Source organism: Pongo pygmaeus, chromosome 18, assembly GCF_028885625.2.
Source record: "Pongo pygmaeus isolate AG05252 chromosome 18, NHGRI_mPonPyg2-v2.0_pri, whole genome shotgun sequence".
In the NCBI taxonomy this organism is placed as follows: Eukaryota; Metazoa; Chordata; class Mammalia; order Primates; family Hominidae; genus Pongo; species Pongo pygmaeus.
This window is the reverse complement of record NC_072391.2, coordinates 23,300,965-23,317,529: the sequence shown is the minus strand read 5'-3', so window position 1 is coordinate 23,317,529 and position 16,565 is coordinate 23,300,965. Positions and strand designations below refer to the sequence as shown.

The window sequence follows — 16,565 nt, the reverse complement described above, 5'->3', positions numbered from 1 at the left end:
CCATCCATCAGTGTTGACTATATAGAAATAATTGAACCTTCCACAGAAATTTGCCCCATACACTCAGAATTTTCTATAGAAGCTTCATCTACCACAAGAAAAGGGGAGTTACCTTCAGTCGATTTTCCTTTTCCCACACAAGGGATTGAACAAGGGTAAGATGATTCAGAGAGAAGATAGACACAAGTACTAAAGGAATGAAAATTCCAGAAAACACAGAGAAGAAATCATGGTAATACGACGGGTAGGAAAATCTCTGAACAAAAACGTTGACACTGTTAAACAGCGTTTCTGCAGCTTGGCCGCATGATGGCCTTATCCAGGGAGTGTTGCATAAACAGGAACCCTTCACTGATGTACCCTACATGAGAAAACAAAGATTGATAAGTACAATAGACCAAAAAACAGCTGGGCTGAACAAAGACAGGGAATTAACGTATGTCAGAGATAAAGCTAAGTGTAATGAGTCTCTTCTGATAGTCTAAATTTCACAGCAGCTATCATGGTTTTGCCACACAAATGCATAATACTTTCTAAAATGATCCTAACCCCCAGCTTACCAAAAGTGAAATATTGCATGAAATTGGAGAGCTGCTTTCTGCAATTTCAATTAATTTAAATAAGTGAGAATTGGATTAATTATTGGATAGGTAAAGACTTTGATTCTGTATCCTGGACACTTGGAGAGAGAAATGAAGCTCATACAACTAAGTGACATCAGTGAGTGATGCTGAAGTGCCACAGCTGAGTGACATACATGAGCTGATGTCTGATAGCCAGTGATAAACCAAGTGTGGTTCTTTGGTGACAGTATGCGAATAGTTTCTCACCAGTACGTGAATTGAACACAGAAATTAAGGACAAAGACTTAAAACTTGCATAGAAATTTAGCACTGCCACAACATCTAAAAACTATTTTTTCTATTAATTTACATAGGTCCTTGATATACTCTGAGTGCTATTCCTGTGTCAGATACACACACTGTGCATATTTTCTCCCCTAGCAATCTTGCCTTTTTATTTAATAGTGTCTTAAATATGAGAAGCATTTAACTTTGATAAAGTCCTATTTATCCATTTCTTCTTTTTTCAATTTTTTTCAAAAGTGCCTTTTGTGCCCTAACAAATCACTGCCTACCCTCAAATCATAAAGATATTCTCATCAATGTTGCCACAGAAGCTTTATCATTTTAGCTTTAGGATCATCCTGAATTAATTAATTTTGTGTAGGGTGTAAGGAAGTGATCAAGATTCATTCTTTCCATAGGAATACCAAGTTACTCCAGCAAAAGTCGTTGAGAAGATTTTCTTTCCCCAGTGAATCATACTGCAGTTTTGTAGAAAACCCTGCGACCATATGTGTATATTTCCAGACATCCTATTCTTTCTGTTGGTCTATCTGTTCATCCTCACACCTATATGACAACGTCTTAATTACTATAGTTTTACAAAAAATCTTGAAATCAGGCAGAATATGTCCGCTGACATTGTTCTTTCCCAAGATTATTTTTCCTAATTCAGATCTGCCGAGACCAGCTCGGTGGTGGAGACCCTAACCCAGCAGCACTAGAGGAATTAAAGACACACATACAGAAATATAGCATGTGGAGTGGGAAATCAGGGGTCTCACAGCCTTCAGAGCTGAGAGCCTCGAACAGAGATTTACCCACATATTTATTGACAGCAAGCCAGTGATAAGCATTGTTTCTATAGATTATAGATTAACTAAAAGCATTTCTTATGGGAAATAAAGGGATGGGCCAAAATAAAGGGATGGGTCTGGCTAGTTATCTTCAGCATGAACATGTCCCTAAGGCACAGATCGCGCTTGCTATTGTTTGTGGCTTAGGAATGTCTTAAGCAGTTTTCCGCCACGGGTGGGCTAGGTGTTCGTTGCCCTCAATCCGGTAAACCCACAACCTTCAGCGCGGGCGTCATGGTCATTACGAACATGTCACAGTGCTGCAGAGATTTTCTTTATGGCCAGATTTGGGGGCCTGTTCCCAACCCAGATTCTTTTCATTTCCATGTAAATTTTAGAATAAACTTGTCAATTTCTCTAAAATAGCATGCTGAGGTTTTTTGTGTTTTTGTTTTTGTTTGGAGCCAATGTCTCACTCTGTTGCCCAGGCTGGAGTGCAGTGGCGCGATCTAGGTTCACTGCAACCTCCACCTCCTGGGCTCAAGCAATTCTCTCGCCTCATCCTCCCTAGTAGCTGGGACTACAGGCACACGCCACTGTGCCAGTTAATTTTTTTTTTTTTTTTTTGGTATTTTTTGTAGAAACGGAGTTTCGTCATGTTTTACCAGTTTTTCCCGAATGTCTTTTTTTTTTTTCTGTTCTAGGATCCCATTCAGAATGCTGCATTGCATTTAGCTGTCACATCTCCATTGTCTCCTCTGAGCTGCTAAAGTTTCTCATTCTTTCCTTGTTTTTCATGACCATGAGAGTTTTTAAGAATATTGGTCAGCCATTTTGGAGAATGTTCCACAATTTGGGTTTAATGTTTTCTTACTAGTAGACAAAGGTTATAATGAAGTAACATAATTTGGAAGAGGCATAAGATTTCATTTCAAATTTTATGACTGGAAAAATAATATTTGAAAATTATTATGATTATTAATTTTTTTTTTGAGACAGAGTCTTGCTCTGTTGCCCAGGCTGGAGTGCAGTGGCGTGATCTTGGCTCACTGCAACCTCCGCCTCCCAGGTTCAAGTGATTCTCCTGCCTTAGCCTCCCAAGTAGGTGGCATTACAGGTGCCCGCCACTACACCCAGCTAATTTTTGTACTTTTATTGGAGACAGGGTTTCATCATGTTGGCCAGGCTGGTCTTGAACTCCTGACCTCAAGTGATCCACCTACTTCGGCCTCCCAAATTGCTGGGATTACAGGTGTGAGCCACCACACCTGGCCTGAAATTATTTTTAAAGAGAATAACATGCATCACAATTCTGCCACCCTAACACAGCAATTGTTTTCATATTTGGGTATCTGTCCCAGTTTTACGCTGATGAATATGCAGTTAACATAGCTATAATTTGATAATACAGTTCTGAACTTTGCTTTTACAAAAAGATCTCATGAGTATTTTAATGACTGCACAATGTTCTGTCAAATTATATTTGTACTATTAACTTACCATGCCTAAGACGTAGGTCATTACAAATTTTTAAGAATTATGCTAAGTTAATCAGTTTATTTCTTTGGTTGAATAGTTTCCTCAAGGTAAATTTGCAAAGTTATTGGTAAAAGCAAAGCCCCCACACTAAATTCTTGTAAATGGTAGGCTGTATAGTAAGTTGAAATTTTTAAATTACTATAGTTATATTAAAAATCACTCATCAATCCAACAGAATAACACACAGTTACAATTAATCAGGCTGTGTCAGTACCTACAAATGTTCATTACGTCATGTAAGTCAAAAGTTCACAATTAAGCTACATGAAAATATAAAGATATACAACGGTAACGACCAGGAAAGGATAAAAGGCAATAAAAACGTTGTTCAAGTATATAGGATTTTTCATATGGGGTTTTGGACACATTTAAAAATCACCAAAATAGTAAGTTAAAAATAAGCAGCTTGCACTGCAAGAGTAAAGAAACAGAAGTATAAATACCTAATGGCTCGTCCTATATGACTGGGATATTAAGAATAAAGATCTGCTTGGGAAGGATGGCCATTTTCACGATATTGATTCTTCCTACCCATGAGCATGGAATGTTCTTCCATTTGTTTGTATCCTCTTTTATTTCCTTGAGCAGTGGTTTGTAGTTCTCCTTGAAGAGGTCCTTCACATCCCTTGTAAGTTGGATTCCTAGGTATTTTATTCTCTTTGAAGCAATTGTGAATGGGAGTTCACTCATGATTTGGCTCTCTGTTTGTCTGTTATTGGTGTATAAGAATGCTTGTGATTTTTGTACATTGATTTTGTATCCTGAGACTTTGCTGAAGTTGCTTATCAGCTTAAGGAGATTTTGGGCTGAGACGATGGGGTTTTCTAGATATACTATCATGTCATCTGCAAACAGGGACAATTTGACTTCCTCTTTTCCTAATTGAATACCCTTGATTTCCTTCTCCTGCCTGATTGCCCTGGCCAGAACTTCCAACACTATGTTGAATAGGAGTGGTGAGAGAGGGCATCCCTGTCTTGTGCCAGTTTTCAAAGGGAATGCTTCCAGTTTTTGCCCATTCAGTATGATATTGGCTGTGGGTTTGTCATAGATAGCTCTTATTATTTTGAGATACGTCCCATCAATACCTAATTTATTGAGAGTTTTTAGCATGAAGGGTTGTTGAATTTTGTCAAAGGCCTTTTCTGCATCTATTGAGATAATCATGTGGTTTTTGTCTTTGGTTCTGTTTATATGCCGGATTACATTTATTGATTTGCATATATTGAACCAGCCTTGCATCCCAGGGATGAAGCCCACTTGATCATGGTGGATAAGCTTTTTGATGTGCTGCTGGATTCTGTTTGCCAGTATTTTATTGAGGATTTTTGCATCAATGTTCATCAAGGATATTGGTCTAAAATTCTCTTTTTTTGTTGTGTCTCTGCCCTTCCCAAGGTAATTTACAGATTCAATGCCATCCCCATCAAGCTACCAATGACTTTCTTCACAGAATTGGAAAAAACTACTTTAAAGTTCATATGGAACCAAAAAAGAGCCTGCATCGCCAAGTCAATCCTAAGCCAAAAGAAGAAACCTGGAGGCATCACACTACCTGACTTCAAACTATACTACAAGGCTACAGTAACCAAAACAGCATGGGACTGGTACCAAAACAGAGATATAGATCAATGGAACAGAACAGAGCCGTCAGAAATAATGCCACATATCTACAACCATCTGATCTTTGACAAACCTGACAAAAACAAGAAATGGGGAAAGGATTCCCTATTTAATAAATGGTGCTGGGAAAACTGGCTAGCCATATGTAGAAAGCTGAAACTGGATCCCTTCCTTACACCTTATACAAAAATCAATTCAAGATGGATTAAAGACTTAAATGTTAGACCTAAAACCATAAAAACCCTAGAAGAAAACCTAGGCATTACCATTCAGGACATAGGCATGGGCAAGGACTTCATGTCTAAAACACCAAAAGCAATGGCAACAAAAGCCAAAATTGACAAATGGGATCTCATTAAACTAAAGAGCTTCTGCACAGCAAAGGAAACTACCATCAGAGTGAACAGGCAACCTACAAAATGGGAGAAAATTTTTGCAACCTACTCATCTGACAAAGGGCTAATATCCAGAATCTACAATGAACTCCAACAAATTTATAAGAAAAAAACAAACAACCCCATCAAAAAGTGGGCGAAGGACATGAACAGACACTTCTCAAAAGAAGACATTTATGCAGCCAAAAAACACATGAAAAAATGCTCACCATCACTGGCCATCAGAGAAATGCAAATCAAAACCACAATGAGATACCATCTCACACCAGTTAGAATGGCAATCATTAAAAAGTCAGGAAACAACAGGTGCTGGAGAGGATGTGGAGAAATAGGAGCACTTTTACACTGTTGGTGGGACTGTAAACTAGTTCAACCCTTGTGGAAGTCAGTGTGGCGATTCCTCAGGGATCTAGAACTAGAAATACCATTTGACCCAGCCATCCCATTACTGGGTATATACCCAAAGGACTATAAATCATGCTGCTATAAAGACACATGCACACGTATGTTTATTGCAGCATTATTCACAACAGCAAAGACTTGGAACCAACCCAATTGTCCAACAATGATAGACTGGATTAAGAAAATGTGGCACATATACACCATGGAATACTATGCAGCCATAAAAAATGATGAGTTCATGTCCTTTGTAGGGACATGGATGAAATTGGAAATCATCATTCTCAGTAAACTATCGCAAGAACAAAAAACCAAACACTGCATATTCTCACTCATAGGTGGGAATTGAACAATGAGAACACATGGACACAGGAAGGGGAACATCACACTTCGGGGACTGTTGTGGGGTGGGGGGAGGGGGGAGGGATAGCATTGGGAGATATACCTAATGCTAGATGACGAGTTAGTGGGTGCAGCGCACCAGCATGGCACATGTATACATATGTAACTTACTTGCACATTGTGCACATGTACCATAAAACCTAAAGTATAATAATAATAATAATAATAATAATAATAAAATAATTCTAAAAAAAAAAAAAGAATAAAGATCTGCTTACCAGGACTCCCTCCATTTTCATCACAGTTTCTGGGTCCCACCAAAGGGACAGGTGGAAAGAGAAAATTTGTCAACCAGCCTTCTTCTTCATAAATACTGTACAGCATATTGCTCTTCTTTTCATTATTAAAACGCAGGTAATATTTTACCTAGAAGGAGCAATAAGAAACAATCAATATCAAAGAACTCCCCCCCACCCAAAACTAATTAAAGAATCATCAGAAACAAAAGAAAGTTAAAGTACAACTGGGAATATGTGATTTTGAGGTAGACTGCCTGATGAGGCTGAAGTATATTCTGGACATCCGGAAGTGAGAGAAAATTTGTCCTAAGGCACCCATGCTCTGACTACATCTAAACTCAAGCCCACCTCCTTTAAATCTATCCTCTGTTAATTTTGTGAAATTTTTTATTGAGGTGTCAGCAACACTTAGATGTATACTGCAGGCTTGTGGTAAGAAAATATGCGGTAACTTTTACATAATTATGAATGTTTTTTCCCTAAACAGACAGCTGGCTGCATACTAAAATGAAATGTACCAAAAGGCATTATTAATTTTCCTTCCCTTTATGTCAGTCAAGTGTAGTGTTCTAAGAGGAAAATCTCTTCTCTTAAAAGCAATGATAACATAAGGAAGACTCTGATATGAGAATGGAGGAGGAATGTGATAAGATCTCAGTGTGGAGTGTTGCATAATCTAATTATTAAATGAAAAGGTAGTACTAATTTTGGAGAACTGAGTAAACGTCAAGATACATCATGCTGAGGTTAACTAACTTTAAAAGACAAAAAACGGGCCAGGCACGGTGGCTCGCACCTGTAATCCCCGCACTTTAGGAGACTGAGGCGGGTAGATCACTTGAGGTCATGAGTTCGAAACTAGCCTGGCCAACATGGTGAAACCCTGTCTCTACTAAAAATACAAAATTAGCCAGGAGTGGTGGCGGGTGCCTGTAATCCCAGCTACTTCAGACGTGAGGCAGGAGAATCACTTGAACCCGGGGGGTGGAGGTTGCAGTGGGCCAAGATCATACCACTGCATTCCAGCCTGGGCAACAAAGTGAGACTCTGTCTCAAAAAAAAAAAAAAAAAAAAAAAAAGGCAGCAAATGGACCAAGAGTTGTCAAAAGTCAGAAGGCTCAGACCACAGAAATCAGGAAGAGTAGGAGGGACAGGCAGAGGCCATACGTCTGGATGAATATTCATATACTCAGTTATCAAGACAAAAGTTTTAGGGACTTATTCCATGTTCAAGGAGGCAGCCCCTACTCCTCAAGGAGCTCAAATTCTAGTTGAGGAAACATTACAGATTTACACTGTAGTATAAACTCAGTGATAGACACATGGTTAAGGTATTCATGGAAGGATGTAGGAGGGAAGGGGTACGTGTGGTCAGAAGAGGCAATACAGACAAAGTCACAGCAGCAGGTGCACAAGGTAAGCATGTGCAAGCCAAATATAGGGCAGGGCAAGGGAGACCATGCCAGACAGAAGAGGTGAAGTTTCCAATTGCACCAATTTAAATTTAAATTGCCAAGTCCAGTGTACACCATTGAGCCTAGATCAGCATCAGTTTACAATGAGTCACCATCTTGAGGGACATTGACCTATATGGAGGAAGTTATGGGGTGGAATGAAAGGATACCTATTACCCTAGTTAAAATCTGGCAGTTTTCCTTACTTTTTTGTTCCATTGACAATCATCTGTATCCTAAATGCAGAATTTTGGCTCTGGGCATATCTATATGTTGTACTTTGGTTATTTTACTCAACACCAGAGACCCCAAGTTCAAAGCACTGTCCTTGCTTCTCCTCCTTGGGGAGTTATTATCAGAATCTTCCTTGGTGTTTGCAGATGTTCTAATTTTGATTCAGCCTGCTTAAGCCCTAGAGTTATTCTCTTTATTTATAATTAGAAGAGAGATTATGAGATTCACTCAAAAGGAAAAGGAAATATTTCATGTTGTGTTCCCTGCTAATGAAGATGCGTATGTTTTATTTATTGCATCAGGCATTTTGTCCCAGGAAATGTGCATTTTCTTTACCATCATCTGTAGGACTACAGCCAGTTGCCCTACCAGATACAATGGCACAGGCAATGTCCACAATTGTCAGTGTTTCCTATGAGTCCAGTTTGTGAATAAAGCCTGGTAGGTGGTGAATACAATTCCTTCCTCATCAGCATGAAGCACTGGCTAAATTAATACACAGACACTGAAGTTAGTTAGATCTGGATTCCAATCCCTGCTCTACCACACATAAGCACTATGATCTCGGGAAAGCTATGGTCTCTCCACTTACAAAATGGAATAACGAACAATACCTCTACCTCATTAAATCTCTGGAGACCGGAAGTAGAAATATGAGGTTTCTGCATAAAACTTTCTCACCTTCAATGGCAGGGGATCACTGCTATTTTTGAAGTCATGGTCAAAAACAATAGCAGCCAGAACGTTTTTAGAGTTATTTATTTGCTTAACGTAATCTTCAAATTCTTCTTCTGAGGAAAAGCCTAGAACTGTAGAGAGACAAAAGTCTAATATGCTAGTTGTCCATATAAGAGCAAAATATATGTTAGCTCTTCCTACATGTAAAATGGGATACTATTTTACATGGATAAAAGGCTATCAAAATATTGTTATTAAATTTCAAAACACTATTGCTGAAACATTGGCATAATGAACTAATGGATACTTGGAGTGCATAAAAGTGCTAGGGGTTTAAAAAAATTTGACCACAAGTTTAAAATCATAATGAATTGTTATAATACATTTAAGTAAACCAAGGGATAAAGGATGCTTCCTTTATCAAAAACAGTGTTTTGAAAGTTCCATCTTAGCTGATCCATTCCAAGATGACTGAATAGGAACAGCTCCAGTCTGCAGCTCCCAGCATGATAGATGCAGAAGACGGGTTCATCTCATTAGGACTGGTTGGACAGTGGGTGCAGCCCATGGAGGGTGAGCTGAAGCAGAGCAGGGTGTCGCCTTACCCAGGAAGCACAAGGGGTCAGGGGATTTCCCTTTCCTAGCCAAGGGAAGCCATGACAGACTGTACCTGGAAAAAGAGGAAACTCCCACCCAAATACCGCACTTTCCCTAAGGTCTTAGCAACCGGCAGACAAGGAGACCCTCTCCCGTGCCTGGCTCGGCGGATCCCATGCCTATGGAGCCTTGCTCACTGCTAGCGCAGCAGTCTGAGATGGAACTGTGAGGTGGCAGCCTGGCTGGGGGATGGGTGTCGCCATTGCTGAGGCTTGAGTAGGTAAACAAAGCGGCTGGGAAGCTCAAACTGCCCCTCAGCAAGGCCTACTGCCTCTAGACTCTACCTCTGTGGGCAGGACTTCACTGAACAAAATGCAGCAGACGACATTTGCAGACTTAAACATCCCTGTCTGACAGCTCTGAAGAGAGCAGTGGTTTTCCCAGCATGGCGTTTGGGCTCTGAGAATGGACAGACTGCCTCCTCAAGTGGGTCCCTGGCCCCTGTGTAGCCTAACTGGGAGACAGTTCCCAGTAGGAGCCAACAGACACCTCATATAGTTGGGTGCCCCTCTGGGATGAAGCTTCCAGAGGAAGGATCAGGCAGCAATATTTGCCGTTCTGCAGCCTCCGCTGGTGATACCCAGGCAAAGAGGGTCTGGAGTGGACCTCCAGCAAAGTCCAACAGACCTGCAGCTGAGGGTCCTGACTGTTAGAAGGAAAACTAACAAACAGAAAGGAATAGCATCAACATCAACAAAAAGAACATCTACACCAAAACCCCATCTGTAGGTCACCAACATCAAAGACCAAAGGTAGATAAAACCACAAAGATGGGGAGAAACCAGAGCAGAAAGCTGAAAATTCTAAAAATCAGAGCACCTCTTCTTCTCCAAAGGATCACAGCTCCTCGCCAGCAATGGAACAAAGCTGGATGGAGAATGACTTTGACGAGTTGACAGAAGTAGGCTTCAGAAGGTCGGTAATAACAAACTTCTCCAAGCTAAAGGAGGACGTTCGAACCCATCGCAGGGAAGCTAAAAACCATGAAGAAAGGTTAGACGAATGGCTAACTAGAATAAACAGTGTAGAGAAGACCTTAAATGACCTGATGGAGCTAAAAACTATGGCACGAGAACTTCACGATTCATGCACAAGCTTCAATAGCTGATTCGATCAAGTGGAAGAAAGGGTACCAGTGACTGAAGATCAAATTAATGAAATAAAGTGAGAAGACAAGGTTAGAGAAAAAAGATAAAAAGAAACGAACAAAACCTCCAAGAAATATGGGACTATGTGAAAAGACCAAATCTATGTTTGATTGGTGTACTTGAAAGTGATGGGGAGAATGGAACCAAGTTGGAAAACACTCTTCAGGATATTATCCAGGAGAACTTCCCCAACCTAGCAAGGCAGGCCAACATTCAAATTCAGAAAATATAGAGAACACCACAAAGATACTCCTTGAGAAAAGCAACCCCAAAACACGTAATTGTCAGATTCACCAAGGTTGAAATGAAGGAAAAAATGTTAAGGGCAGCCAGAGAAAAAAGGCTGGGTTACCCACAAAGGGAAGCCAATCAGACTAATAGCAGATCTCTTGGCAGAAACCCTACAGGCCAGAAGAGAGTGGGGACCAATATTCAACATTCTTAAAGAAAAGAATTTTCAACCCAGAATTTCATATCCGCCAAACTAAGCTTCATAAGTGAAGGAGAAATAAAATCCTTTACTGACAAGCAAATGCTGAGAGATTTTGTCACCACCAGGCCTACCTTACAAGAGCTCCTGAAGGAAGCACTAAATATGGAAAGGAACAACTGGTACCAGCCACTGCAAAAACATGCCAAATTGTAAAGACCATCAATGCTAGGAAGAAACTGCAGCCATTAAACGGGCAAAATAATCAGCTAACATCATACAAGATCAAATGCACACATAATATTAACCTTAAATGTAAATGGGCTAAATGCCCCAATTAAAAGACACAGACTGGCAAATTGGATAAACAGTCAAGACCCATCAGTGTGCTATATTCAGGAGACCCATCTCAAGTGCAAAGACACACAGAGGCTCAAAATAAAGGGATGGAGGAAGATCTAACAAGCAAATGGAAAACAAAAAAAAGCACGGGTTGCAATCCTAGTCTCTGATAAAACAGACTTTAAACCAACAAAGATCAAAAGACACAAAGAAGGCCATTACATAATGGTAAAGGGATCAATTCAACAAGAAGAGCTAACTATCCTAAATATATATGCACCCAATACAGGAACACCTAGATTCATAAAGCAAGTCCTTAGAGACCTACAAAGAGACTTAGACTCCCAGAAAATAATAATGGGAGACTTTAACACCCCACTGTCAATATGAGACAGATCAACAAGACAGAAGGTTAACAAGGATATCCAGAACTTGAACTCAGCTCTGCACCAAGCAGACCTAATAGACATCTACAGAACTCTTCATCCCAAATCAACAGAATATACATTCTTCTCAGCACCACATTGCACTTATTCTAAAATTGACCACATAATTGGAAGTAAAGCACTCCTCAGCAAATGTAAAAGAACAGAAATAACAACAAACTGTCTCTCAGACCACAGTGCAATCACATTAGAACTCAGGATTAAGAAACTCACTCAAAACTGCTCAACTACATGGAAACTGAACAACCTGCTCCTGAATTACTACTGGGTAAATAATGAAATGAAGGCAGAAATAAAGATGTTCTTTGAAACCAATGAGAATGAAGACACACATACCAGAATCTCTGGGACACATTTAAAGCAGTGTGTAGAGGGAAATTTATAGCACTAAATGCCCACAAGAGAAAGCAGGAAAGATCTAAAATCGACACCCTAACATCACAATTAAAAGCACTAGAGAAGCAAGAGCAAACACATTCAAAAGCTAGCAGAAGGCAAGAAATAACTAAGATCAGAGCAGAACTGAAGGAGATAGAGACACAAAAAACCCTTCAAAAAATCAATGAATCCAGGAGCTGGTTTTCTGAAAAGATCAACAAAATTGATAGGCCACTAGCAAGACCAATAAAGAAGAAAGGAGAGAAGAATCAAATAGACACAATAAAAAATGATAAAGGGGATATCGCCACTGATCCCACAGAAATACAAACTACCATCAGAGAATATTATAAACACCTCTACGCAAATAAACTAGAAAATCTAGAAGAAATGGATAAATTCCTCGACACATACACCCTCCCAAGACTAAACCAGAAAGAAGTTGAATCTCTGAATAGACCAATAACAGGCTCTGAAATTGAGGCAATAATTAATAACTTACCAACCAAAAAAGTCCAGGACCAGACGGATTCACAGCCAAATTCTACCAGAGGTACAATGAGGAGCTGGTACCATTCCTTCTGAAACTATTCCAATCAATAGAAAAAGAGGGACTCCTCCCTAACTCATTTTATGAGGCCAGCATCATCCTGATACCAAAGCCTAGCAGAGACACAACAAAAAACGAGAATTTTAGACCAATATCCCTGATGAACATCAATGCAAAAATCCTCAATAAAATACTGGCAAACCGAATCTAGCAGCACATCAAAAAGCTTATCCATCACAATCAGGTCGGCTTTATCCCTGGGATGCAAGGCTGGTTCAACATACGTAAATCAATAAACATAGTCCATCACATAAAGAGAACCAGTGACAAAAACCACATGATTATCTCAGTAGATACAGAAAAGGCCTTTGACAAAATTCAACAGCCCCTCATGATAAAAAAAAAACTCTCAACAAACTAGGTATTAATGGAATGTACCTCAAAATAATAAGAGCTATTTATGACAAACCCACAGCCAATATCATACTGAATGGACAAAAACTGGAAGCATTCCCTTTGAAAACTGGCACAAGACAGGGATGCCCTCTCTCACCACTCCTATTCAACATAGTGTTGGAAGTTCTGGCCAGGGCAATCAGGCAGGAGAAAGAAATAAAGGGTATTCGATTAGGAAAAGAGGAAGTCAAATTGTCCCTGTTTGCAGATGACATGATTGTATATTTAGAAAACCCCATCGTCTCAGCCCAAAATCTCCTCAAGCTGATAAGCAACTTCAGCGAAGTCTCAGGATACAAAATCAATGTACAAAAATCACAAGCATTCCTATACACCAATAACAGACAAACAGAGTGCCAAATCATGAGTGAACTCCCATTCACAATTGCTACAAAGAGAATAGAATACCTAGGAATCCAACTTACAAGGGATGTGAAGGACCTCTTCAAGGAGAACTACAAACCACTGTTCAATGCAATAAAAGAGGACACAAACAAATGGAAGAACATTCCATGCTCATGGATGGGAAGAATCAATATTGTGAAAATGGTCATACTGCTCAAGGTAATTTATAGATTCAATGCCATCCCCATCAAGCTACCAATGACTTTCTTCACAGAATTGGAAAAAGACTACTTTAAAGTTCATATAGAACCAAAAAAGAGCCCGCATTGCCGAGACAATCCTAAGCAAAAAGAACAAAGCTGGACACATCATGCTGCCTGACTTCAAACTATACTACAAGGCTGCAGTAGCCAAACAGCATGGTACTGGTACCAAAACAGATATGTAGACTAATGGAACAGAACAGAGGCCTCAGAAATAACACCACACATATACAACCATCTGATCTTTGACAAACCTGACAAAAACAAGAAATGGGGAAAGGATTCCCTATTTAATAAATGGTGCTGGGAAAACTGGCTAGCCATATGTAGAAAGCTGAAACTGGATATCTTCCTTACACCTTATACAAAAATTAACTCAAGATGGATTAAAGACTTAAATGTTAGACCTAAAACCATAAAAACCCTAGAAGAAAACCTAGGCAATACCATTCAGGACATAGGCATGGGCAAGGACTTCATGACTAAAACACCAAAAGCAATGGCAACAAAAGCCAAAATTGACAAATGGGATCTAATTAAACAAAAGAGCTTCTGCATGGCAAAAGAAACTACCATCAGAGTGAACAGGCAACCTACAGAATGGAAGAAAATTTTTGCAACCTACTCATCTGACAAAGGGCTAATATCCAGAATCTACAAAGAACTCAAAAAAGTTTACAAGACAAAAATAAACAACCCCATCAAAAAGTGGGCAAAGGATATGAACAGACACTTCTCAAAAGAAGAATCTATGCAGCCAACAGACACATGAAAAAATGCTCATCACTGCTCATCAGAGAAATGCAAATCAAAACCACAATGAGATACCATCTCACACCAGTTAGAATGGTGATCATTAAAAAGTAAGGAAATAACAGATGCTGGAGAGGATGTGAAGAAATAGGAATGCTTTTACACTGTTGGTGGGAGTGTAAATTTGCTCAACCATTGTGGAAGACAGTGTGGAAGACTTTTTTGGTTGGTAAGTTATTAATTATTGCCTCAATTTCAGAGCCTGTTATTGGTCTATTCAGAGATTCAACTTCTTTCTGGTTTAGTCTTGGGAGGGTGTATGTGTGGAGGAATTTATCCATTTCTTCCAGATTTTCTAGTTTATTTGCGTAGAGGTGTTTATAATATTCTCTGACGGTAGTTTGTATTTCTGTGGGATCAGTGGCGATATCCCCTTTATCATTTTTTATTGTCTATTTGATTCTTCTCTCCTTTCTTCTTTATTAGTCTTGCTAGTGGCCTATCAATTTTGTTGATCTTTTCAAAAAACCACTAGTTCCTGAAGGATCTAGAACTAGAAATACCATTTGACTCAGCAATCCCATTTACTGGGTATACACCCAAAGGATTATAAATCATGCTACTATAAAGACACATACACATGTATGTTAATTGCAGCACTATTCACAATAGCAAAGACTTGGAACCAACCCAAATGTCCATCAATGATAGACTGCATTAAGAAAATGTCACACATATACACCACGGAATACTATGCAGCCATAAAAAAGGATGAGTTCATGTCCTTTGCAGGGACATGGATGAAGCTGGAAACCATATTCTCAGCAAACTATCATGAGGACAGAAAACCAAACACTGCATGTTCTCATTCATAGCTGGGAACTGAACAACGAGATCACTTGGACACAGGGTGGGGAACATCACACACCAGGGCCTGTCAGGGGGTGGAGGCTGGGGGAGTGATAGCATTAGGAGAAATATCTAATGTAAATGACGAGTTGATGGGTACAGCAAACCAGCATGGCACGTGTATATCTATGTATCAAACCCGCATGTTGTGCACATGTACCCTAGAACTTAAAGTATAATTTAAAAAAAAAAGGGAAGTTCCATCTTAAAGGGAAATAAAAAACAGATCTGCCTGGGCGAGGTGGCTCATGCCTATTGGGGAACCTGCCCCCGATAGTCACGTAGGTTCTTTTCTATTTTCCCAAAGCGTCGGCCGGGTTGAGAAATAAAGGGACAGAGTACAAAAGAGAGAAATTTTAAAGCTGGGCATCTGGGGGAGACATCGCATGTCGGTAGGTTCCGTGATGCCCCACAAGCCGCAAAACCAGCAAGTTTTTATCAGGGATTTTCAAAGGGGAGGGAGTGTACGAATAGGGTGTGGGTCACGGAGACCACAGAGACACCTGGTGTATCACAAGGTAACAGAATATCATAAGGTAAATGGAGGCAGGGCCAGATCACAGGACCACAGGACCGGGGCAAAATTAAAATTGCTAATGAAGTTTCGGGCACCATTGTCATTGATAACGTCTTATCAGGAGACAGGGTTTGAGAGCAACCGGTTTGACCAAAATTTATTAGGCAGGAATTTCCTCGTCCTAATAAGCCTGGGAGCGCTATGGGAGACTGGGGCTTATTTCATCCCTACAGCTCGACCATAAAGGATGACCGCACCCAAGGGGGCCATTTTAGAGGCCTACCCTCAGGGACACATTCTCTTTCTCAGGGATGTTCCTTGCTGAGACAAAGAATTCAGCGATATTTCTCCCACTTGCTTTTGAAAGAAGAGAAATATGGCTCTGTTCCGCCTGGCTCACCAGTGGTCAGAGTTTAAGGTTATCTCTCTTGTTCCCTGAACATTGCTGTTATCCCGTTCTTTTTTCAAGGTGCCCAGATTTCATATTGTTCAAACACACATGCTCTACAATTTGTGCAGTTAACACAATCATCACAGGGTCCTGAGGCGACATACATCCTCCTCAGTTTACAAGATGACAGGATTAAGAGGTTAAAGACAGGCATGGGAAATCACAAGGGTATTGATTGGGAAAGTGATAAGTGTCCATGAAATCTTCACAATTTATGTTTAGAGATTGCAGTAAAGACAGGCATAAGAAATTATAAAAGTATTAATTTGGGGAACTAATAAATGTCCACGAAATCTTCACAATCCATGTTCTTCT

At 39.9% G+C, this 16,565-nt stretch overlaps 1 protein-coding gene across 1 annotated transcript in view; it reads right to left on the bottom strand.

Annotated features, from left to right (window-relative positions):
* Positions 1 to 278: 278 nt before the first annotated feature.
* LOC129015096 (phospholipid-transporting ATPase ABCA3-like) overlaps positions 279 to 16,565 on the bottom strand; it is a 47,290-nt gene continuing 31,003 nt past the window's right edge. The window contains exons 5-7 of the mRNA XM_054452735.2: positions 8,609 to 8,736; positions 6,204 to 6,366; positions 279 to 361 (exon numbers count right to left, since the gene is read on the bottom strand). Of these exons, the coding sequence (XP_054308710.2) occupies positions 279 to 361; positions 6,204 to 6,366; positions 8,609 to 8,736 (374 nt within the window). The remainder of the gene's footprint in view (positions 362 to 6,203; positions 6,367 to 8,608; positions 8,737 to 16,565) is intronic.